The sequence below is a fragment of the Oryx dammah genome, unplaced genomic scaffold (genome assembly GCF_014754425.2).
Source record: "Oryx dammah isolate SB20612 unplaced genomic scaffold, SCBI_Odam_1.1 HiC_scaffold_8, whole genome shotgun sequence".
Lineage (NCBI taxonomy): Eukaryota > Metazoa > Chordata > Mammalia > Artiodactyla > Bovidae > Oryx > Oryx dammah.
This window is the reverse complement of record NW_024070192.1, coordinates 20322865-20346067: the sequence shown is the minus strand read 5'-3', so window position 1 is coordinate 20346067 and position 23203 is coordinate 20322865. Positions and strand designations below refer to the sequence as shown.

Genomic DNA, 23203 nt, shown 5'->3' with positions numbered 1-23203 from the left:
CAAACAACAAACAAAAAAACCCCCAAAAGCAGTACGCACCTTCCAGCGGGAAGTCTGAGTTTCTAGCCACTAGCCACACTGCTCATCAGCAACCTAGTCAAGATGTAACCAAGTTCTACAAAGTTCTTAGTTTTTAAGTAAGTAAGCACATGTTGGCAGTGGGGCAGCAAAGCACCCCTGAAATTCCAAGAAACCCTCTGGACCTGCAATGAGTGTAGATGAACTCTTGGTTCAGAGACCCATACTAGGCGGTCCCATCAGCAGGGGAGTGAGACGGACTAGGTGTCAAGTCCCAATACCACAGTGACCTCCTCCCTTGGCCAAGACACAAAAGGCCAGGATGGACTCCAGGAAGGAAGGCATCCAAAGACTGGGCATGGCAGCACAGGCATGATGCTGGCTAGGCAAGGTGCCCTGTGCTGTGCGTGTGCCATCTGCCTGGGAGCTGGGGGTGGTGGCCCAAGTTCTGCGAGGCCCAGATGGGATGTCCCTCAGCAGAAACCACTGTCTCCGGCTCAGTCTTTGCCATCCAGCCACCTCTGGACTTACTCTGCACTGGCCCAGCGTGGGGATGCCGGGATGAATGCAGGATCCTCTTGTATTAATCCGAGTCATACACCCCACTTAGGCCAGCAGAGTGACTAACTCCCTGAGGTTCCTGGAGCGGTGGAGCCCTAGACCCTGAACTGTCCCTGTGGGGGCCCAAGCAGCTGCCACTTCTTCTCTCATTCCCTTTGATTTCTAAACATAACTTGGCCCCAGGAGCCACTGAGATTTTTGGAGTTGTTATCCCAGTCCGCAGCATTATCTAGTGACTGATATGTCTATCCCCTTACCCCTGACCTTAGTCCTTTCTCCTGTAAGAGTCACCTGGGGAAGCTAAAGTTACCAAGGTCCCAGTTCATCACATTTTCACACCACAGCTGAACATGATAGAAACTGTTTACGGGCAACCCGTTTATAATGGGAAAAAGAGCTGCTCAGCATCAGCATCTGTCAGCAAAGCTTTGCCTGCTGGGAGCCGAGAGCCCGGCTGTGCCCCGCACCCCGCTGACCCAGGGCCTGAAGGAGAAAGACAACTCACCGACTTCACTCGGTGACCAATGCCCATGATAAGCTTTCCTTCCTTCTTCATCTTGTTCACGAACTCCATGGGGATGATGCCGCTGTCAAAGGCCTTGCTGAACATCTTGGCTGCTGCATCCAGGGCACCCCCAAACCGGTCGCCCTGTGGGAGGAGCCAGCCCATGTCACCCCAAGCTGTCAGTCTCCTTCGGCTTCTCGGGCTGATCCAGGGTTCCCCCCGACAGCCCCCAGCATGGGGTCTCACACTCCATGGCTCCCTTTAGGACTGCAATGCAGCCAAGTGGCATGATGCCAACCAAAGTCCCCGCTGTTCACCTCCTAGGATGACAATACTCACGATGGTGAGCAGTCCCGAGGTAAGGCTGGAGACCAGGTCCTTGCCGGCCCGAGCGCAGATGATGGTGTTATGAGCCCCAGAGACGGCAGGCCCGTGATCAGCTGTCACCATCAGGCACATCTCAATGAACTGGCAAGAGTATTTGGGCAACCTGGAGGAGGGCGAGGACAGGGGAGGGGACATGAGAACTGGAACAAAGGTGAGGGGCTGAACAGGAGATACACTGACGAGGCCACGGTCCTCCTGTTTCCCATCTCCTTGAACAAGTCACTCAAACTCTAGAAGGGCAACAAGCCCCCAGTCCAGGTCTAACACTATCTTACAACTCCAAGGCAGAACTCTTTGATCCCTGAGTGGCTCTGGATGTTGCTGATATCAAATACTGCTTTTAAAATTGAGCTTAGCCAGCAGGGCTTGAAACCTCTTCTTTGGGCAGTTTTTTTCAGCTGAGCTGCTGCAACAGGATGTGACCTGTGTTTGCAGTTACTACTCTCCACGTGCCAGGCAGAGAGGAGGTGAGGGCCCTGGTCCCTTTCACAGTGCACAGTGACCAACCTCCCACTGATGATTAAGAACAAAGTCTGGGGAGTTCCCTGGTGGTCCAGTGGTTAGGACTCCACACTTTCACTGCTTGGGCAGGTTCCATCCCAGACTGGGAAATTAAGATACCACAAAGTGTGCAGCACTAAAAACAAACAAACACAAAAACCCACAAAATAAACAAAATACCCCCGAAGTCTGGAGCTGTGGGGATGCAAGAGCACATACAGTGAGACCTGTCAGGTATTACAAGCCTTGAACTTTTCCCAGGAAGGGCTCAAGGCAGGACCCAGACCCATCTCTCGGAGGTGAGACCAGGACACACACCAAGATTTCCACCTGGCTTTCTACCCAGGACCACTCCAAGGCAGGGCTCTGTGACTAATTCTCAGCCTCCTTGCCCAGCTGTCAGTCCCAGGGGAGGGCTGAGCTTGGGAGTTGCAGAGAAAACCGATTTTTCCCCCCATGCAAGCTGATAAGACACACATTCAGAGGACACACTATAAGGTACCTTCTGCCTGTTGAGCAACTCCACCAGGCCTGCACTCTAAGCCACTAGGTGCATCCAGACCTTCTCTGCTAACCCTGACCTTTCTCTCAACAGGCCTGCATTCAACTCTGGCCCATTTCTTTAAAAGTTCCCAAGGGAAAGATCCTTGAGCCAAGATCCTTGATGAGGTCACCGCCTTCTACTTCTCTTGGTTCAGGCTGGCCTTTACATCCTTGGAGGACTTAGGAACCTGTATCTCTTTCCTCTGACCTTTCCACTGATCTGTGGCCAGAAAGCTTGGCCCTGGACATGTTCCCCAAAGCTGCCCACTCCCACTCCCTTGGCAGGGGAGGAAAATGAACGCTGAATCACAAGGCCCTACCCTCTTCTGCCCTCCATGCCTCACCTTTTCTGGAACCAGAGGAGGCCGAGGACCCCGCCAATGCCCATCTCCTCCTTGAAGACCTCGGTGATGGGCATGCCCGCGTAGATAAGCTCCTGTCCTCGCTCGTCACAGATGCTGGTCATGAACGAGGCAGGTTTGCGGATCAAGCCCAACTCCTGAGCAGAGATGGGGGCAGAGACAAGCAGGGCTATGGTGACCAGAGGTTCTCCCAGAACGTCCTCACTATCTGTGCCCAGAACCAGTGTCCCAGGTCTTAAATACTGGTGGCCAAGCAACAACTCTCAAAGTCCTCCCGAGAAGGAATCGCAAAGCCCTTTGATTAGATCACTTGGGGCAAGAAAGTAGGAGCAATCACTCCACCGCACCCGCTCAGCCTGGCCTGTTTCTTGTCTTTACTGAATGTTTGTGGACTCAGGCAGGGCACTTAGCTGTTGGCATCCAGGAGTTCCTTTTAACCTCACAACAGAGTAACCAGCCCCAGGTCACCTGGCTAAGAAATGGAAGAATGACTCCAAAGGGACAATTTTTAAATACTCTACACATAGCTGCTAGTCCCCCAGCAAAATGTAATGAGGCGCGTGGCTGGGGAGGTAGGAGAATCCCCTCAACATGCCCTTTTCCACAGAGAGAGCACTGAGGTCCTGAATCTTCCATTTTCAGAGTTGGGGTACAAGGCGGGCAGTGCCAGCTAATTGTCTAAGCCCATTTCTTTAGTTATCCCTTCTGAACTTAAGAAATGCCTCTAATTATATTTTAATTATGGAAGCAACAGGAATACACTCTCCTTTGAAGAAATCGACACTAGAACAGATGAAGTCATGTTGCCTTTGCTCTCCACCCCACCCACCCTGGTTTTCTGATTTCATGTCTGTTAGTTTGGTGAACATTTTTCTGGACCGACCTTTCTCTGATTTTATGTACACACATGGACACATGGAGAACAGACATCATTTTGCATGCCTGCGTTTGTCATACTTACAATAGAAACGCTGTTCTACAATGCACTATTTACTCAATGAATCTAGTGCTACACATTATATCTGGATCGAGTTCATTCCGTTTAACTGCCGTCGAGTATCCCCTCATGACAACCCACGTCGGCCATTCCTCCACCAATGACCATCAGCTCAAAAAATAGTCTTGAACATATGTGTACATGCAAGCATTTCCTTCAGGGAGCTTTCCAGACAGGGAACTGCTGGGTCATACGGTATGAGCGCCGTTATACTGAATTGATGTTATCCACGTGCCTTTCAGAGAGGTCACGCCAACGCTACTCCCACCACCAACAAATCAACGTACCAGCCTCATCGTGCGTGCCAAGTCGCTTCAGTTATGCCCAGCTCTTTGCAACCCTATGGACAGTAGCCCGCCAGGCTCCTCTGTCCATGGGACTCTCCAGGCAAAGAATACTGGAGTGGGTTGCCGTGCCCTCCTCCAGGGGGTCTTCCTGACTCGAAGGTTGAACCCATGTCGCCTGTGACTCCAGCATTGTTGGCGGACTCTTTACCGCTGAGCCACAGGGAAGCCCCTCCACCCTCTTCACACCCAAACAAACAACATATCAGAGAAAATTTTTTTTTTTTTGGTCTTTTTTGGTCCTACAGGCTGACCTGTAGGAGATAACTGGTATCGCAGTTTCTACTTTGGTTTCTTTTATAAGGAGTGAAGCTGAGCAACTCTTCATGTTTAAAGAACAGCTCCTACCCGTTGTTCTAATGGGTTATTGGTCTTTTAAAAATGGATTTCTAGGAGATCTTGTAGATAAGAGAATTTGCTCTATATCTATGTCCCTGCCTTAGACAAGTAGCCTGAAATCTCTTAGCAGGTGCAGATGGCTCTAGAGGACATTGCCTGTCCCCAGCCCGTTTCCAGGTTAGGCCACACCACTGTGGGAGGTACACGCTGCCCTTGCCCCCTCCTGGGCCCTGCATCTGTTTCTCTGGCTGGTCAGAAGGGGCCACCTCACAAGCTCCAGCATACCTCAGCCCCACACACGGTTAGGGACAACGCGGGACACCTACCCGGGCCCAAGAGTAGTCCATGGGTACCGTGGGGGGCGGAACCTCCTGAGCAGGTACAATGACTCCTCTGGCCACGAGATCCTCGTACACAGACCTGGGAGGCAGGAAAACGGAGGAGAAGAGACATCCACGTGGATTTCATTCTTCTGGGCTCTTCTAGGGCATCTCTCAAATGCTCCTCCATCTAACCCCAGAGATTCCCAGCCCCGCATGCCCCCTTGTCAGCAGCTTACCCTTACCAGGTGGATTCCCAAGAACTAAATGAAAACAGGTTCTAGCCAAGACCGGCCCCACGACCTCTGAACGGGACCTTAGAGAAGGCTGAGTCTGGAGGCCAAGGAAGGCCAGAGGAGAGGAACAGGAAGAGACAACAGCTCATGTGATGGATGAATGTTCCTACACTTGTCTCTCATTCATGGCCCACCAAGTAGGTAGGCTCAGAAACTGAATGTTTTAAGCCTAGTCTGAACAGCCTGTAACTGCTGCTTTTAGAAACAAGTTAGAAAAAAAGAAAGCCAAAAAGGAAAGATTCTGGACCATCTGAAGAGCTGCCTTAGACGCCTGAGACAGACCAGGCATATCGGACACCTGTATTTAGGCAAGGCTGCTGCCCTGGCGAGGGACTGGGAAAGGGGCAGGGAGGTGCCACCCTCCCCAGGTCCACTTACTGGATGATTTCTCCAAGCTCATCGAAGCTCCGGGGCACAAACACTCCGGCCTCCTTCAAGGCCTGGTTCTTGGCAACTGCAGTTTCGGAAGCCTGATTGGCACAAGCTCCAGCGTGGCCGAACTGGACCTGGAATGCAAAGAACGGCTTTAGCAGGCCAGTCAATCCCCTAAGAGAGAGAAGGCCCCTGAGGATGTTGGCACTGATTACAGGCCAGACCCCATTCAGTGCTCTATGTCAGCGGTCCCCCACCTTTCTGGCACCAGGGGCCAGTTTTGTGGAAGATAATTTTCCCACAGACCAGGGGGTGTTGGGGCGGTGATGGGGGGAGGGGTGGTGATAGTCTCGGGATGACTCAAGCACATTACATTCACTGTGCAGTTTATTTCTATTATTATTACATCAGTTCCACTTCAGCTCATCAGGCATCAGATCCTGGAGATTGGGGACCCTTGCTCTACATGAATCACTTCAGGCCCCCAGAAGGCTCACTGAATAGGTGCGCTGGCTGACTCTCAGGCACAGATGAGAATCTGAGGCACCAAGAAGTTCAAGAGCTTACTCAAGGTCACACTGCTGGGGCACTGGAGCCAGGATACGAGCCTGGTGCCCAACTCCAGAAACACCTTCCTCTGGCTTCCCATGGGGCACTTACTGGGTAGGGGTGGAGATGAGGGGACACAGAGTAGCAGTCAGTTTGGGGCAACTGTGAGAAGTTACACCCTGCCAAGCTGCGGAGCTCGTAAGTGTGATTTGACTGTCCTGCACATACTTTGGATGAAGTATGTACCCTTACTAAACAAAACAGAACTCCAGAAGATTTCCTGTAAAAATCCAAATTTCCACTTTAAAAAAGCCACATTTTGCACCATTTGGCCTATATTCCCACATAGCAACAATCAAAGGGAGCTAATTAGCTATTGCCCCCTTCCACCTGAGCATGAACTAAGATTAAACTATAAACCCAATGGAATATGGGGTAGGGAGCTGGTTATGGGGAGAGAGAAGGAAGAAAAAAAACAATCAGAAGAGCTATGTGGTAACTGTATCAAAGAGATTAACTTAGTGAAACGTGGTGCAAAACTCTTATCAGGGCAGGTGTGATAATCGTATCTTCCTTGTTTAAATAACACTTCATATGTACACTCATGCTTAGTCACTTAGTCGTGTCTCACTAGGACTCTTGCGACCCCATAGACTGTAGCCTGCCAGGCTCCTCTGTCCATGGGATTCTCCAGGAGAGAATACCAGCATGGGTTGCCATTTCCTTCTCCAGGGGATCTTCCCAACCCAGGGATTGAACCCAAGGCTCCTGCATTGCAGTCGGACTCTTTAAACACGGAGCTACAAGGGAAGCCCGAAATAACACTGCCTCCAGGCACTTTTCTAAAAGCTTCACAAATGTCATCATTCAGTACCTACAACTGTTTCCTCTCAACAAGGAAGTGGAAGCACAGAGCAATAGAGTAACTTGCCAAGGTCACACAGGCGGTATGTGGCAGCATTTAAACCAGACAATGAATGTGGCCTAACTTGTTTTCTTTTTTTAATTTTATCATTATTTTATTTATTTTTGGCTGTGCTGCACGGCACATGGGTCTTAATTCCCTGACCAGGGATCAAACCCACAGCCCCTGTATTGGAAGTGCAAAGTCTTAACCACTGGGACTACCAGGGAAGTCCCAGAGCTGAAGTGTTAAAAAGGTAAACCAGAACTGCTCTTTGGTTAGCAAGGCCTGAAGACACATGCTTCAAAGCAAGGTCCCAGGGCCTTCTGTACAGAACTTAATCTGCGTGGGTAGATGGGGTGTGAAGAAGAGACTGTGCATTCACATAAACTCAATAAACACTGGACTTAAAGAAGCTAAGCAAGTTTAACTCAGATTTCTCAGAGCTAAAGCTTTTAAAAGGGAGATAATGAAATCTGAGTATGTTCAGAATTTATAGAAGCTTCCTTTTCATTGGTTTTTGTTTTGTTTTGAGGACCATCGCTACAAGACTCTGATGGCTCAGCAGTTAAGAATCCACCTGCAATGCAGGAGACCCGGGTTCAATCCTTGGATCAGGAAGATCCCCTGGAGGAGGACATGGCAACCCACTCCAGTATTCCTGCCTGGAGAATCCCATGGACAGAGGAGCCTGGCAGGCTACAGTCCATGGGGTCACATAGAGTCGGACATGACTAAGAGAATAAGCACCAGCAGCAGCAGCTATAGGACCAGCGTTTTGGGACACCGCCATCTTACCACTGTCCTCTTATCTCTACTCCCAATTCTTCTTCTTTTTTTAATATAACTGCTAATTTATTCTTGGCTGCCCTGGGTCTTGTGTTGCTTTGTGCGGGCTTTCTCTAGCTGTGACAAGTGGGGGCTACTCTCTAGTTGAGATGCACAGGCTTCTCATTGCCATGGCTTCTCTTTTGAGGAGCACGGGCTCTAGAGCACAGGCTCAGCAGCTGTAGCTTAGTTGCTCTGCAACATGAGGAATCTTTCCTGATTATGGATGGAACTCGTGTCCGCTGCACTGGCAGGCAGATTCCTATCCACTGTACCACCAGGGAAGTCCCATCTCCCGGTTCTCAGTTCCATTTCCCCGAGGCACTGAACTGAGGATATTGTGTGGTGTACCTCTCTCACCTCCTCTATGAGGCAGAGAGCTCCGCAAGGTCATGAGACCTGTTCAAGGAATCAAAAAACACTGATTAGCTGGACCATCACGGTACTACTCTATGTTCGTGTATTCTTGAAACTACATAAAGTTTTTTTTAAAAATGAATAAAAAGCAAAAATAAAACACCTTGAGGGCTTCCCAGGCGGCTCAGGGGTAAAGAATCCACCTGTCATTGCAGGAAACACAGGTTGCATCCCTGATCCGAGAAGATCCCACATGCCATGGAGCAACTAAGCCACAACTACTGAGCCTGTGTTCCAGATCCCAGGAAACACACTACTGAGCCCACCGCTGTAGCCACTGAAGCCCTCACACCCTAGCGCCTGTGCTCCTCAACGAGAGGAGCCCCCGCAGTGAGAAGCCCACACACCGCCACTAGAGGAAAAGCCCTTCAGCACTGAAGACCCAGCACAGCCAAAAACAATCATTTTTAACCCCCTCCCCCCAAAAAAGCAAAATACTTCAAGGACCTGCCCTACCCCAAGGGTGATGATGAGCACCTGCCCAGAAACAAGTAAGCAGGGTCCTCACCCTCTTGGAGGGGTCCTCAGCATGCTGGGGGCTGCCATAAAGCAGAGCTGGTTAAGAGAAAGCCTGCAGGGGTGGGAGGAACTATTTTCAGATGTTGTAGTGGAACGGAGAGCAGCCATGAAGAAACAGACGAAGGAACGGCTTCATGGAACAGGTGTGTTGAAGACTGGAAACCAGTATTTGCTAAGACCTGTATGTGCCACACCTTTACATTTACCTTCTTAACTTAGCCACACAGCAATCCCGAATCATCCCCTCAACGCCTCTTTTTCATGGCCGCGTCAGGCAGCATGTGGGATCTTAGTTCCCTGAACAGGTATCGAACCTATTGCCCCCTTGTGGTGGAAGTATGGAGTCTTGTGGAAGTATGGCGTCTTAGCCACTGGGCTGGCAGGGAAGTCCCTCAGAATCATCTCCTTTCTACAGCTCAGGAAAATGAGGTACAGAGAGGCGAAACGACTCGCCCCAGTCATACAGATCCAGCAGGAGCTAACTCTAAGGCCTATGGAAGTGGAGCTCAGCCCTGGAGGATGGGCAAGCTACATGACCCGCTCCCTTCCCTTTCATTTATTCAGAAAAAAGATACACACACGTACAGTTTACAGTTACACAAAGTGGATCCTGCGTACGGTAAGCATCTGCCACATCTTGCCCCTTCTTGGACCCCACATGAACCCTTTCTACATGGACATCTCAGGATCCACCTTGTTCTTCTCCCACTCAGGTTTCTATTACATGGTCATGCCGTGAGGACACAACACAGTCCCCTCCCATCCAGTGTTCAGGGTGTTTCCACGTCTTGCCATCACCACATGGCAGCAAGTATCCTCCAAGTACCCATACTTCTAAACAGTTCTGCACGCACATCCACCAAGTAAATTAGCAGAAATTAAGCTGCTGGTTCACAGGAGAGGTACATTTTACACCCGGACAAATAGTGCTGTTTGGAGGTGACAGGAATCTGAAGGAGAAAGGCAATCAACATAAGGGGAAAGGATAGTGTGACAGGCTTACTGGAAGGAAGAACCGAGGGTGGCCGCACCTCGCAGCGCGTGGGATCTTAGTTTCCCATCTAAGGACGGACCCTGTGTCTCCAGCAGTGGTAGCATAGATTCTGAACCACTGGACCACCAGGGACGTCCAGGGACTGAGGGTTTAAGTGTAGGAATTACCGCTGCTGCAGGAAGCCTTAATGACCAAATGTTATTTTATATACACACAGCAGAGGTCAAGGTCTGACACTCAGCTACTGACAAACTGATGGGTGACAAGCGGTTGTTTCTTTGGTTTCATCCTTAGTGGGTGGGCCTTCTTTAAGACAGAGGATTCTCTAAGCTGGACTCCAGGGGCTGAGGTCTGGCCAGTCCCACCCAGCAGGAGTGGGAGAGCTCAGAGGGCTTCTATCTAACATGCACCACAGGCTGGACTTCTGCTCCCAGGCACTTTCACATGTATCAGGTCATGTTAACATATCCAGAGGCTTTCCTCTACAATCCCTGCCCACACAGGACTTGCCACCAGCTCCTCGTCAGCTCTGAGCCTAGGTTATGTCCTCTCCCTCCCCGCCCCCCATCTCGCTCAGCGAAACTCCTTCTCATCCCTTAAGAGCAGTTCATCTTCTCTAGACGCCATCTCAACTAATCCAGGCAGTACTCGTACTCTGAAGAGGGACACAAAGCCTTGCTCTGGCCTCAATCTGGGGATGAATTTGTCTCTTGCAACTGGACTTTAGCTTCTAGAGAGGAGCGGCCCACCTGGCCCTTATGGTAACCAAGCAGGTAACGATGCTTATTGATGAAACCAGCTGCTTGCCGAGAGGCCCATGTGGTTTCCCAGAGATGCCCTCCCTGGGACCGCAGCCCAGCAGGGGCCAGTCCCGGGCCTACCTCGGAGGAGAACATAGCCGCACAGGTCCCGATGCACCAGCAGACCACGGGCTTGGTGATGCGGCCCTCCGTGACGCCCCGGCAGATCTTATACTCCTCCGTGCCCCCTATCTGCCAGGCGACAAGAAAAAGCCCCTGAGCCAGTGGAATCCATGCTGAGCTGCTCCCAGAGCAGCAGTGCAGCAGGAGAATCTGTCCTGAGTCAGGCAGGAGCCCAGAGTTCCAACTTGAAGAGGAGGGAACAGGGGCTTTGGTCAAATAACAGTGTGGGAGATGGAGATGAGAGATGCAACAAAGTATTCTCAAACGATGATGGTATCCTCGGAGAGTTCCTAGAACTCCCCCTTCCTGATCTAAGGGTATGAGATAATTTAGGGCCAGATCTGATCAGGGGCACACATCAGTTCTTTGACTCCAGCTATCCACTCCACCCACCAGGGACAGACTGGGGCCAGCCAGGGGACTGTCACTTTCAGTTATACATAAACAAAATGCATGACTTTCTTAAAAACCCAAATCCCATGACTTTTATAAAAAGAAAAAAAATAAAAAACAAAACCAAACAAACTTACCTCTCCGAGAACCACAATCATTTTGACTCCTGGAGTGTCCTGATAACGTAACACGTGATCCATAAACGTTGAGCCGGGGTACCTGGTGAGAGCAGGAGGTGCAGTGAGGTGAGGTGTGAGTGCAGGTGTGGGAAAACACATGTGTACTAAGAACACGGTGGAGTTTTTTGTGGGTGTGGATGCTCAGTGAGGGTCTGGAGATGCCTCAGGAGTAATGGGGAGGGGGGAGGTAGTAAATGGAACACAAGGGAAGGGGAGGAAGAGGAATTAATAAGCGCAGAGACGTTCCCATGGCAGTGAGAGACACCTGGAGGGTGCACATGGCAGGTAATTTTAAAATATGTCCACGGGGACGTCCCTGGCGGTCTAGTGGTTAAGACTCTGTGCTTCCACTTCGGGGAACACAGATTTGATCCCTGGTTGAGGAACTAAGATTCCACATGCTGTTCAGCATGACCAAAATAAATAAATAAATACAGTATGTCCATATGTTCCTTTAAAAAGGTGGAAATTCATGCCTCTCTTCCTGCATTTGGGTCGTTCAACACTCTCCTCTGACTAACTCATTTTGGCGGAAGGCAGCCAAGAGTAGTGGCTGAGGGAAGGATTCTCAGCCATCAGGGCAGAAGCCCACCTGCCGGGCACCTGCAGCCTGCCCATATCTGACCACCTCAACAGAGACCTCTCCTGCACTTGCCAGAACCTCCCAACCAAGCCCTGGCTCCTAAAGCACAGGAACCATGAGGACACACGTTTATCACTGCAGTCACTTTGTTTTGGGGTAGTGATTTTTAAGAAACACAGCAATAGATAATGAATACTATGTGCCAAGCTGCATCCCAGGCTATTGCTAGAAGGTCTATGTACAAGCCAAAATATTTTAATTTTCTACTTTCACATGAGTTTGCAGAAGGACTTAAGGCCAAGCAGGCTTCAGATCTCCAAGGTCCTTTTGATATACTCAGGAGCATTAAATCCCAAGAGGACAATATAACTGGTAGCACCGCCCAGACCCGTCTGACTTGGAGCCTTCTGTCAGGGAGCACCAGGGGACTAGGGGTCCTAAGACCACCTCCCCAGAGACCTCAGCGGAAGTCCCTTCTCACTCAGGTGTTCCATTCGGAATTATCTGGGAGGCCCAGGAGGGTTGACAAGGTGACTCAGTCTTAACAGCTTTTGGTTTCTAGGCCAAACAATAGCTGCAGTAATAACAGTAAACAGTAATAGCAAACATTTATCATGGTAACAAGTACCAGGCATTGCTCTAAGACATTACTCAATTGATGACCTACTGATTATTGTTCCTACTAACAAAAAATAATAAGAACACGATTTGAGACATAGTAAGATATATATATATATGTATGTATGTCTCTGCTTCCAGTTCCTGGCACAGAGCTCTGAGAACCCTCACTATCTGAGTGACAAGGGTACTGAGAGCATCTTTTGTTTTGATATTTGGTCTTTGGCACTGGTTCCTGACCCAGCACGCATAAAACCTTTGTCATTTTCTGAGTCACGGGGGTGGATAGCAGTGTGTTTTGTCTTCATGAGGCAACTCTTGGCAGGCTGCTACAATGTGCTCAACAGAGAAGGCACAGACACTCCGCGCACTCTCCATGCCATGACCCATCACTCTCTTCTACCTCGTTGCATACTTTTGTAATAACCCGGGAAGCCTGTGAGTAAATTTTTCCTGAGTTCTGCAAGCCTTTCTAGCAAATTATTAAACCTGAGGAGGGAGTCAGAGGACTACCCTTCCGACCCCCCACTGAATTATAGCCAGTGTTCAGAAGTACCAGAGGCTGGGGTTTGCAGAGTCCTAGGGGACCAAGCCCCAAACCTATGGGATCCGATGCTACGATGCTATTTCCAGATAGACAATGTCAGAATTTAATTGAACTGTAGGCCCCTGAGTCGGGGTATCTGCAGAGAACCAGAAAACTGCTCAGTGCTAGAAAACTACCCTCATATTTGTTAATGAATAAAAGAACAGTTTTCTCTTTCCCTCTTTTTTAAATTTGGCTGCCCGGCATAGCTTGTGGGATTTTAGTTCCAGGGATTGAACTGGGCCCTTGGCAGTGAGACTTGGAATGGTAACCACTGGACCACCAGGGAAGTCCCCTCCCTTTCACGCTTATTAACTGCAATTAACACCGAGTATTTACTAAGCATCAAGCCCGAGTATTTACTAAGCATTAATCCTCTAAACCCTGGAGAAGAAAATGGCAGCCCACTTCAGTATTCTTGCCTGGAGAATCCCCATGGACAGAGGAGCCTGGCAGGCTACAGTCCATGGGGTCACAAGACTCAGACATGACTTAGAGACTAAACCACCACCACCACCAATACTCCAAAAAGCCGCAGTGGGGACTATTACTCTACTCATTTGCTCTACAAGGTTGATAGAGGTCTAGGGAGGGCAGGATTGCAGCAGCCACCCCATCCCCAAACCCTGCTACCCCAAACACAGAAACTAGGATTTGAACCCCTTGTGCCTGATTTTGGAAGAGGCCCTGCTAAGCACTGCCCTCTGCTGCCTTCCTCTAGCTACAAATCAGACAACAGAATTACACCCAAAGCCTTTTGAAACACCTTTTTAGGGAGTTTGGGATGGTCATGTACACACATCTATGTCTAAAATGGATAACCAACAAGGACCTACTGTATAGCACATGAACTCTGCTCAATGTTATATGGCAGCCTGGATGGGAGAGAAGTCTCGGGGAGAATGGATAGATGAATTTGTATGGCTGAGTTCCTTTGATGTTCACCTGAAACTATCACAACATTGTTAACTGGATATGAAAGTGGAAGTGTTAGTTGCTCAGTTATGTCCAACTCTTTGTGACCCCATGGACTGTAGCCTGCCAGGTTCTTCTGTCTATGCAATTCTCCCCGTGAGAATACTGGAGTGGATATCCATTCTCTTTTCCAGGTGAGCTTCCCAAATCAGAGATCGAACCTGGGTCTCTGGCATTGCAGGCAGATTCTTTACCATTTGAGCCACCACTGGCTATATCCCAATACAAAATAAAAAGTTAAAAAAGATCACCTGTCCCCACCAATGGCCACGCCCTCGTAGACGCCATCCGTGGTTCGAGAGATGATATTGTTGAGCTCGTTGGACATGCCTCCCGAACGCGAGACATAGGCCACACTGCCTGGGCGGTATAGCTTAGAGGCCAGGATGTTGTCCAGCATCCCGCCAGTGTTCCCAATCTTAAAGCACCCGGGCTTGATGCCACCAACCTGCCGGGGTGGAAACTTCGGTCAGGGAGGAGGGCAGGCTGAGTGACCAGAGAGCTCTGCCGAGTCAGAGCCCAGGATCACCCGCCCAGCCCACCCTGGCCAGCACCTGCACGTGTGGCTTCCTGCTGAGGAAGATTCTTCTCCCCCTCAAGAGACATTGCACAGAAAAAAGGAGCCATGAGGTGGCTTATAACTGCAGATACAGATGTGCACACTCAGGGTTAAATAACCTCTTTCGCTCCAAAAGGACAATGTCATCCAGTAAAGCTGTCTGATGCAAGTGAGTACTCTGCTCAAGATCACCCTCCACCTCCGAGAAGAAAGGTCCCTGGCTTAGCTCAAAAATCTTAGCTTCAACCAAATTTCTAGTATAACAATTAAGTAAAAGCAAACAACAACAAAAAACATTCACAGGGCCATTTTTTGTTACACCAAGAAGCTTTGTGTCAAGAATAAGGCCTATAGGTAGATTTCTCTTTGGTTCACAGTTGCAGGAATGAATAATCAAAGACCATGCTATGGTTGTATGAGGATGGACAAACATTTAAAAAAAAGCTTGTTAGTCCCTTGAAACAATAAAGGGGACATGGTCTGGGGAGACAGCCCTTTAAAAAATTAACTGGAAATGGACAGGGAATTCGCTGGTGGTCCAGTGGTTAGGACACAGCGCTTCCACTGCTGGGGCCTGGGTACAATCATTTGTTGGGGAAGTAGGCTCTCACAGGCTGCAGGAGCAGTAAGAACAAGCAAGCAAAACCTGGCAATGGACAGACTGACTTTCAGCAGGTACTCTCAATCTATTCAAACCAGACGAGAGACAGAAGAGGCAATGATGAGCTTTCTGAGAGCCCGGAAGCAGAAGGGACACTCACGGTGGCAGGTCCAATGATGGTCACTCCCTTCTGCTCCGCCTTCTTGATCAGCTTCCTCGTGAGGGCCTCAGGGATGCCTTCGGCTATGATGGCGATGGTCCGGATCTAGAGCATGAGGGACAGTTATCGTTTCACCACATCAGATGACGAGGCGGCAGCCTTTCCTGAACCCACCTCCAGACCTCTCCCAGGAGTAAACATGACAATATGCACCTCCTTCTTCCCACCAGCCTCTGGTCGTCCAAAAAGAGAGGCACCTGAAACTGCTCTCCAGTGGTAACCACCACAGTGAGTCCGTAACCAAGCAGAGGCAAAGGTTCCAGAAAACTTGCTGTAGTCAAAGCTGTTATATTCTCGCCCATCCAAAAACTGACATGACTCAGCCCCATCTGTCCAAGGTGCCTGATTATAAAGCAGCTATAGGAATAAGCTGCATGATAGAAACAAGCTGTTTCCACACTTGGACCAGAGAGTAGGCTAAGGGACAAGCCAGAGCAGGTGGGGTTGAGTGAGAAAGATCCCACACAAACCTTTTCTATAAAGGGTAAGACAGTGTTTGAGGGTTTGTTAGTCATATGGTCTCTGGGGGTAACTAGTACATTTTGCCTTCGAAGCATAAAAGCTGCCATGGACAATGTGTAAATGAATGAGTTTGTCTGTATTTCAATAAAACTTTATTTACAACAACAGGCAGGGGGCTGGGTTTGGCCCTTGGGCTGTAGTTCACCAATCTGTACTCCAGACTAGAAAAGCTGCTCATTTTTAACAGGTATGTTTTGTGTTTTTTTTTTTTCGCTTCACCTAGATATCAAAACAAGTTTATGTTTTCTAGTCATAAATGAAACAAGTCAGTTCTGTATCAGACAATAATTTTAAACAGAAAAATGACTATCTTAATCTGTAAGAGCTCTTACAAATCAATAACAAAAAAGATAAACACCTCAATAGAAAAAAAAAAAGGGAGGCCACATCATAGAATGCAAATGGCCAACACACATTTTCAAAAGCTCATTTTAGTTAATAAAGCTATGCAAATTAAATAGCATGCCTATCATTCTATCACGTATATATGTTCTTTAAATCCAAGCATTCAGTGTTGGCCAGGGAGGCCTGGCGTGCTGTAGTCCATGGGGGTCACAAAGAGTCGGACACGACTTAGCAACTGAACAACATCAACAGTGTTGGCAAGCAGGATGGATCAAAGGCTTTCAAAGCTGCACATTCTGGTGCAGCAGTGTGACTTCTAGACATTTACGTGGGGAAGCAATGAAAGATATATGCTCATCCCGAGACTTGAAAAAGCAAAAATGGTAAATACTGATGTGGAAAGCATCACTGACAGAGATGGATTATAAAACAGTTACGTTATTCCATTTGTTCAAATCCAGAAAAAGGTATGGATAAGGATGTACACAGAGTCAGCAACCGTGTTTCTGGGAAATTAATCTTGAGATATTTATCCTCTTCTTACTTATCAGCATTTTTTTCGACAACAAATGTGTAACAATCTTACAATAAAAATAATGCTTTTGATCCTGTTTTCAAAACCAGTCTCAGCACGGAGAGCACCTGGTGGGTACGGGTGATCCTGCACTCTGGCAGCCCAGGTGAGCAGCCCGCCTACCCTCAGTGACCCTATCACCTCCTGAAGATCAAGTCTCCCACCACTTTCATCCAAATCACTGGCCAGTCCCGAGACCCAAGGCCTTTGTCCCCAGTGGACACCATTCAGGACCCGCCGGCCTCCCACCGCAGGGCGCAGTGAGCTACCTGAGTGTAATTCATGGTCTCCATGGTGCTGTCGTAGGCTGAGCGCAGGGAGGCGAAGTTGATTAGCACGTCTACCTCCGGGTGCTTCTTCATGGCATCAGCCATGTTCTTGAAGACGGGGATCAGGATCTCCTTGTGACCCCAGTAAAACTTCTGTTTGTGGTCCCCGCTGTGAGAGAGGCAGAGGAGGGCTAAGGACATGGTCAACCTGCCCGGGCTCAGGAGGAGCTTCACCCAGAGGGTAAAAAGGCAGGGTCGCCATCTTCAAAGAGTTTAGTTTATGGGAAAGAGATCCCCCAGAAACATCAACCGCCCCCATCTGAGATGGGCAGACGCCTCCCCAGCAAGGGGGGATAAGTCAAGGCCCCCCAGCTGTGTTGCTGTCAGAGATGCGATGAGGACCTCCCACTCGGTGGTTGCATCCAGTCTCCCTGCCCTGAGTGACTCACGTGAACGGGTAGACCATGGCAGCCACCGAGGGCTCATCACGGGAGCAAACGTAGTCGAAGTCCAGCATGCCCTGCACAGCCCGGGTCTGCATGCCCCACACAATGGCCTTGGTGTGGCGGCTGAAGAGGGTGGCGCTCTTTCCTGGTGGGCAGAGACACAGCGAGTGCACCCAGTACACACACCCCTAGGGGCTCCCTGCCAGACCCCTCCTCGCCCCAGGTCCGGGGAGAGTGACTCATCAAAACTGCAAAGGAAGGCAAGAGGACGGAACTCGGACAACCTGGGGGACGATGCGCCTGGATTTGTTCTGCAAAGAGGTAGCAGAGAGTGAGAAAAGAGCGGAGAAGTCTTGCCTGGCTGGCAAAGAGCTCAACAGTGAATAGACAGCAGAATTCCTACAGGAAAGGTGTATATATGCAAATGAGGGCTTGATCAGTTTTTTTTTGGCTGCGCTAGGTCTTCGTTGCTGAGTGCTGGCTTTCTCTAGTTGTGGGAGCTACTCTCGGGTGTGGTGCATGGGCTTCTCATTGTGATGGTTTCCCTTGTCGTGGCGCACAGGCTCTAGGGCACAGGCTCAGCAGTTGCCATGCGTGGGCTGAGCTGCCTCGTGGCATGTAGAATCTTAGTTCTTGACCCAGGGATCCCCTGCACTGGCAGGCGGATTCTTAACCACTGGACCATCAGGGAAGTCCTGATCAATTATTTTTAAAGTCATCTGGAAAAAAAAAAAAGTTAAGTTCTCCCAATCAGAGTGACTGAAAGACATGTTTTTTCCTAACTTTGGTGTGGGGGCAGGGGAGGTGGGGGTGGCGGGAGGCTCGGCCATGCTGCTCAGCATGAAGGATCTTAGTTCCTTGTCCCGGTATTGAATCTGTGCTCCCTGCAGTGGAAGCATGGAGTCTTAACCACAGAACCACCAGAGAAGTCCTGCGGACTTTTTATTTTTTAATTGAAGCATAGCTGATTTACAATGTTGTATTAATTTCTGCTGTATAGCAAAGTGACACAAACACACACACGTATATATCTCACAGGACACTGAATATAGTTCCCTGTGCTATACAGTAGGAGGACCTTGTTGTTCACTATAAGACTTACCCCAACTATCCTTACCACCTGTGAACTTGGACATAAGCCAGCTCATGTCAAGATTTAAACCTCTTGATTCTAGGTCAGTGTAGGTGCAAGAAAGAGGTTTGTTGTAGGCTTATCTCATCGACCTTCCACCTGACCTTCTCCCCACAGCCTCCTCCCAGCTGGCTCTTTCCTGTTCCTAGAAGGGTCACCAGAGGGCACGAAAGAGCAGAGGGGATTGGGAGCTGGCAGTCACCTAGAGCAGGTGGGTCCCCTGACCCTCCCGCTCTCAGCTGGAGGAAAGTAGCCCTCAGGGGAGGTCCTCAGCTCTCCCTCAAGAAACATAATGCAGAAAACTCAGGGGGCATTTAGTATTAATTAACCTGCTCTACTATCACTGGCTTGGCTAACCAAGGTCAAGGTCTGATTAAATTAAGAGGGAGCTTCCCTAGTGGTTCAGTGGTTAAGAATCCGCCTTGCAATGCAGGGGACACAGGTTTGATCCCTGCTCAGGGAACTAAGAGCCCACATGCAGAGGAGCAGTAAGCCCGGTCGCCACATCAGGGCCCGTGCGCCACAACACAAGATACCGCCTTGTCACAAGGAAGACCCCAGGTGCCACAACTGGGACCTGATGCAGCCAAATAATTTTTTTTTTTTTTAATGAAATTTAGAGATCACTTTCCCCAGGCATGGAGGATTCACATCCCCATGCAGGCTCGCCTCTTCCATCACAGCCATAAGCTTCTCATGACAGAAGGCTCCTGATAGTGCCAACACCCAGGATTTACTGTGCCCTGGATCCATCTGGGTTCAGTGAGACATGAGAGAGATCACAGAACAAGTGAGGCCACCTCATCCAGTTCCCTCACTTTCCAGTTCCTGCAAACTGAAGCACAGAGATGCCAAATGATGGAAAGTGTAGGTCATCTAGCATCAAAGTCAGGATTACACAAATACTACCTTGAGATACAGCTCAACTGTGCAAGTGAGGAGGGACATAAGCCAGCACTGCCCCACCCAGCTCCCCATTCCCGGGGATCCCAGGACAAGGTCTGGAATCTGTACCAACCCACGTGCACTCCTAGCTTGAAACGGGCAGAACTGGAGCACTCAGCACACAGGGAAGATAAGCTGAAGGTGGCGATCCCCAGCCTGCTGGAAGCACAGAGGCCCCAGAGAGAACCTGCGCTTTGGGGCTAAGCCCTCGCGAGCCTCCTCCACCGGCTCCGCTGTCCTGGGCCAATCTGCCCCCACTTCCTGCCCTCCTTTCCCACATAGCTCAGGACTGACAATAAGACCAAACCCATTTCTCCCTCCACCCCCACCCCTATCCTGGCCAAGAGCGCTCTCACTGAGAGTCTATTCAGGGCTCAGCCTCAGGTTTTGTACCTAAACAATGAATGGTGCCAGAGGCTGGGAGGAAGGGCTACTTGACCTCACCTAGTTACCCCTTTCCTCCTCTTAGCAAGGAGTCACAGGTCATCCTTAAGAGACTACCATTCCCCAAATTTTCCACAGCTGTGAATATCAAAAAGATAAACGGAAAACTTGACACTTTGAACTGATGCACCTATCCACCTCAGTGAAACTAGTCACATCTGTACGGGAGCGTGAGCACACACAGATCACATCCCTGCTAAACAGTGACCTCACACACACACAAAGCCCAGTCCAGATCGACTGTGCACCCTTCCGGGTCTCTCTCTCTCCTTCTCCATCCTGTCTTCCTCCCAAACCCCAGAGAAATCTGAACTTGTCCCAGGTGCTGGGAGCTCTGGGATGCAGTCGGCAGTGGTGAGACTGAGGTGGGAAAAGAAAATGAAGCCGTCATGGGATGCAGAGAATCAGGTGGTCAGGGGCTCCCCTCCTGGCCCGCTGGCTCCGCCAAGCCCCCTTCAGTTTCCATGGCTTCCTCCCGAGCTCCACTCCCCTGTCTGAGGCCGTGGGCCTGGCTCCTGCCCCCTCCTGCACTGTCCACTCCCTCCCATGTATGAGCTGGTGACAACCCCCACGGCAAGGAAAGCAGGGGCGTGAAACAAAGCAGGGGTGGGAAGGGATGGGGGAAGACCAGGACCTGGGGCAGGCTACACCGAGGCAGGGACAGAAAAGATACCAGACAACACCGCAACCCACCAGGGACAGGGGGACAGAAGCACAGAGTAAAGACTGTAACCCACTAGAAAGCCACACGCGGAGCTGGGGGCATCCTACCTTGCAGGGGTCTTGGACTTGGGACTGAATCTGTCAAAGAAAATGACCAAGGCGACTGAGTGACCCGTTGATGGCTGGAGGCTTTGGAGGGAGAGGGTGGGAACAGGAAGGGGTTGGTGGATGAGCCTCGCCGGGCTGCCACCCTCGCCGTCTCTCATCTGTTCACGACAGGGGCCCGGCCAACGGGAGAGCCCCGACCAGCAGAGTGGAGCCAAGAAGGGGCGGACGGCCAGCGGGCGCAGAGAGAGGAGCGAAAGCACCGAGGCTCAGAGGGTGCACCAGACACCAAAGGCCAAGGGCCTCTGGATGGACAGCTGGCCCAGGCCCGCCCTCCTAATCCTGTTTTGTCCCCGGGAAGCAGGGGACATCAATGAGATGATGAGGCTGAGAAGATGGACCTGAGACTGTGCTGGGAACAAAGCAGCTGTTTTGAGGACTTCCAACTCTGAGCGCCTGGAGCCAGTGCCACTATTTCACAAAACGCCTCAAGCACACTCTGTCCATCCCAGGAGGAGACCCAGTGGTAACTGACATGGGCCACCTAGTCCTGGTGGCAAGGGCTGGCTGGCAGGGATCAGGTCTCTGATGAATCAGAGGAGGGAGAGACGAGCAGGCAAACCAGACGGGAGGGCAGACGACGTGTGCCCTTGAGGTGCGGTCCCAGGAAGGTGAGACCCAGAATGGTGGAGGCGGGCACAAGAGTCTTCTGCCGTCCTGGGCTTTGGGCTTTGGGCTCCTGCCGTCTGCTCCTGGGGAGGGCCTGCGGGACCTTCCCTCGACCTGGTACTCCTGTAACTCCGTCTCCTCCGCAGCCCACCAGCCCAGATCACACACCCCGTGGCAGGGGGCAGAGAAGACAACTGAGAAGAGTGACCCCACTCGCAGAGCAGGCTCCGCCCACCACATCTTTGGGTCCCATTCCCATCCCACGTGCCACGCCCACAGCGAAGCCCAAACTGCTTCCATCCACCTCTGCTGGCCCAGCGGGGTCTCAGAAAGGAACAGAGGGGGTTCTAGAACCACGCTGGGAGTTACCTTGGGGCATGGCAGGCTTGGCCTTCTTGGCAGGGGCCACCTCATCAGTTCTGGACTCAGAAAAAGATGCCGTCCTGCTGGGGGCCGGAGTCTGGGGGGACAACGGGGAGAGAGTAAGGGTCATAGAGAATAGCTGGAAAAAAAGCCAATGGTCCTTAAGGCCCCAGAGAACTCAGGCAATAAGAACTACACACAGCTTTGTTCTCCACAAGATGCTTTCAAAAGTACTATGCTAATTACCCTCTGAGATAAGAATCAGTAATGCCCCCAAACTATAGACAAGCAAACTGAGGTTCTTGGTGATAACTGCTGAGGTCCCTCCCTCCGTAGGATTTGAACTCGGGTCTGATTTTAAAATCCCCTATCTTTCCACACCACCACCTTGACTAGGGCAGGAAAAAACCCAGCAGAGATACAGAAATTAACCACATACAGCCTTCTCCCTGTACCTCCCCAAGGTCCCCAAAAGCAAAAGGTGGGGACTGGGCCCCGGATGGGATGGGGTATGAGGGGTGACAAAGATGACTCTGCGGGCTTTGCAGCAGAGGAAGACTGGCACCTACTGAAGTGCTCCCGCTGGCGTTGAGGAGGAAGTTTGCGGTGTGGGCCGCTGTGGGCGGCTGATTGGGGATGGGCCGGCGGCCCAGGGCCATGCCCACGATGGCCGTCATGTGAGTCTCGGTGCCGAAGACGTGGATGGGGATCCCGGTGGTCTTCCCTGTGAGGAAGGAAAAGCACCCATCACTCGAGTCTCCTAAGACGCGCCCGTGGCCACAGTGCTCTGCCAAGGAACCTTCTGAGCCCTGGCCCTGTCTGGCACTTTCTGTGCAAGCCCAATTATCCCAGGACAAGTTGGTGGTCATTTTCTCCACCACTAAACAAATCTCTGTAAAGATTACCTGCCAGCAAGAGCATGAAGCGGCGTTATGGACACCCTCCACTGACCACAGCATCGTGAGAGCCTGCCCTCCCCCTTCCTTCTCCGCCTGTGACCTGTGGCCACCGCACCACAACCCCTGAGGCCTGGCCTCTGTTCCTGAACACCTGGGCTCCTCTCCTCTCCCCAGGGCTCTGCCCTGCTCCTTCCTCCGCATGGAGCTGTCACCTGGCTGCCACTCAGCTCAGCTCAAGTGTCACCTTCTGAGTAAGGCCCTCCCTGATCTGACGGCCGTGCCCCTCCACGCCGCCCTGCCTGGAGATCCCCGGCAGACAGCGTCTTGTTCCAGCCGCTGTTTACTTGTCTTAAATGTCCCTGGAGTTTAAGGCCCCAGGAGTGACTGGGTGGTGTTCACTAAGCTGTGAGCCCACAGCAGGTCTTCAGTTTTAG

General features: G+C 50.7%; 1 protein-coding gene across 3 annotated transcripts in view; it reads right to left on the bottom strand.

Moving 5' to 3' along the window:
• The window catches only part of ACLY (ATP citrate lyase), a 42496-nt gene that overhangs the window by 2637 nt on the left and 16656 nt on the right, over positions 1 to 23203 (bottom strand). Inside the window, exons 12-25 of one of the 3 annotated variants that reach the window (XM_040245233.1) lie at positions 22440 to 22594; positions 21877 to 21967; positions 20842 to 20922; positions 17553 to 17694; positions 17104 to 17272; positions 15334 to 15438; positions 14265 to 14461; positions 11210 to 11291; positions 10638 to 10748; positions 5552 to 5679; positions 4884 to 4977; positions 2860 to 3014; positions 1424 to 1574; positions 1085 to 1228 (exon numbers count right to left, since the gene is read on the bottom strand). In XM_040245233.1, coding sequence (XP_040101167.1) covers positions 1085 to 1228; positions 1424 to 1574; positions 2860 to 3014; positions 4884 to 4977; positions 5552 to 5679; positions 10638 to 10748; positions 11210 to 11291; positions 14265 to 14461; positions 15334 to 15438; positions 17104 to 17272; positions 17553 to 17694; positions 20842 to 20922; positions 21877 to 21967; positions 22440 to 22594 — 1805 coding nt within the window. The remainder of the gene's footprint in view (positions 1 to 1084; positions 1229 to 1423; positions 1575 to 2859; positions 3015 to 4883; positions 4978 to 5551; positions 5680 to 10637; positions 10749 to 11209; positions 11292 to 14264; positions 14462 to 15333; positions 15439 to 17103; positions 17273 to 17552; positions 17695 to 20841; positions 20923 to 21876; positions 21968 to 22439; positions 22595 to 23203) is intronic. The other 2 variants (XM_040245235.1, XM_040245236.1) reach the window with 2 other exon arrangements.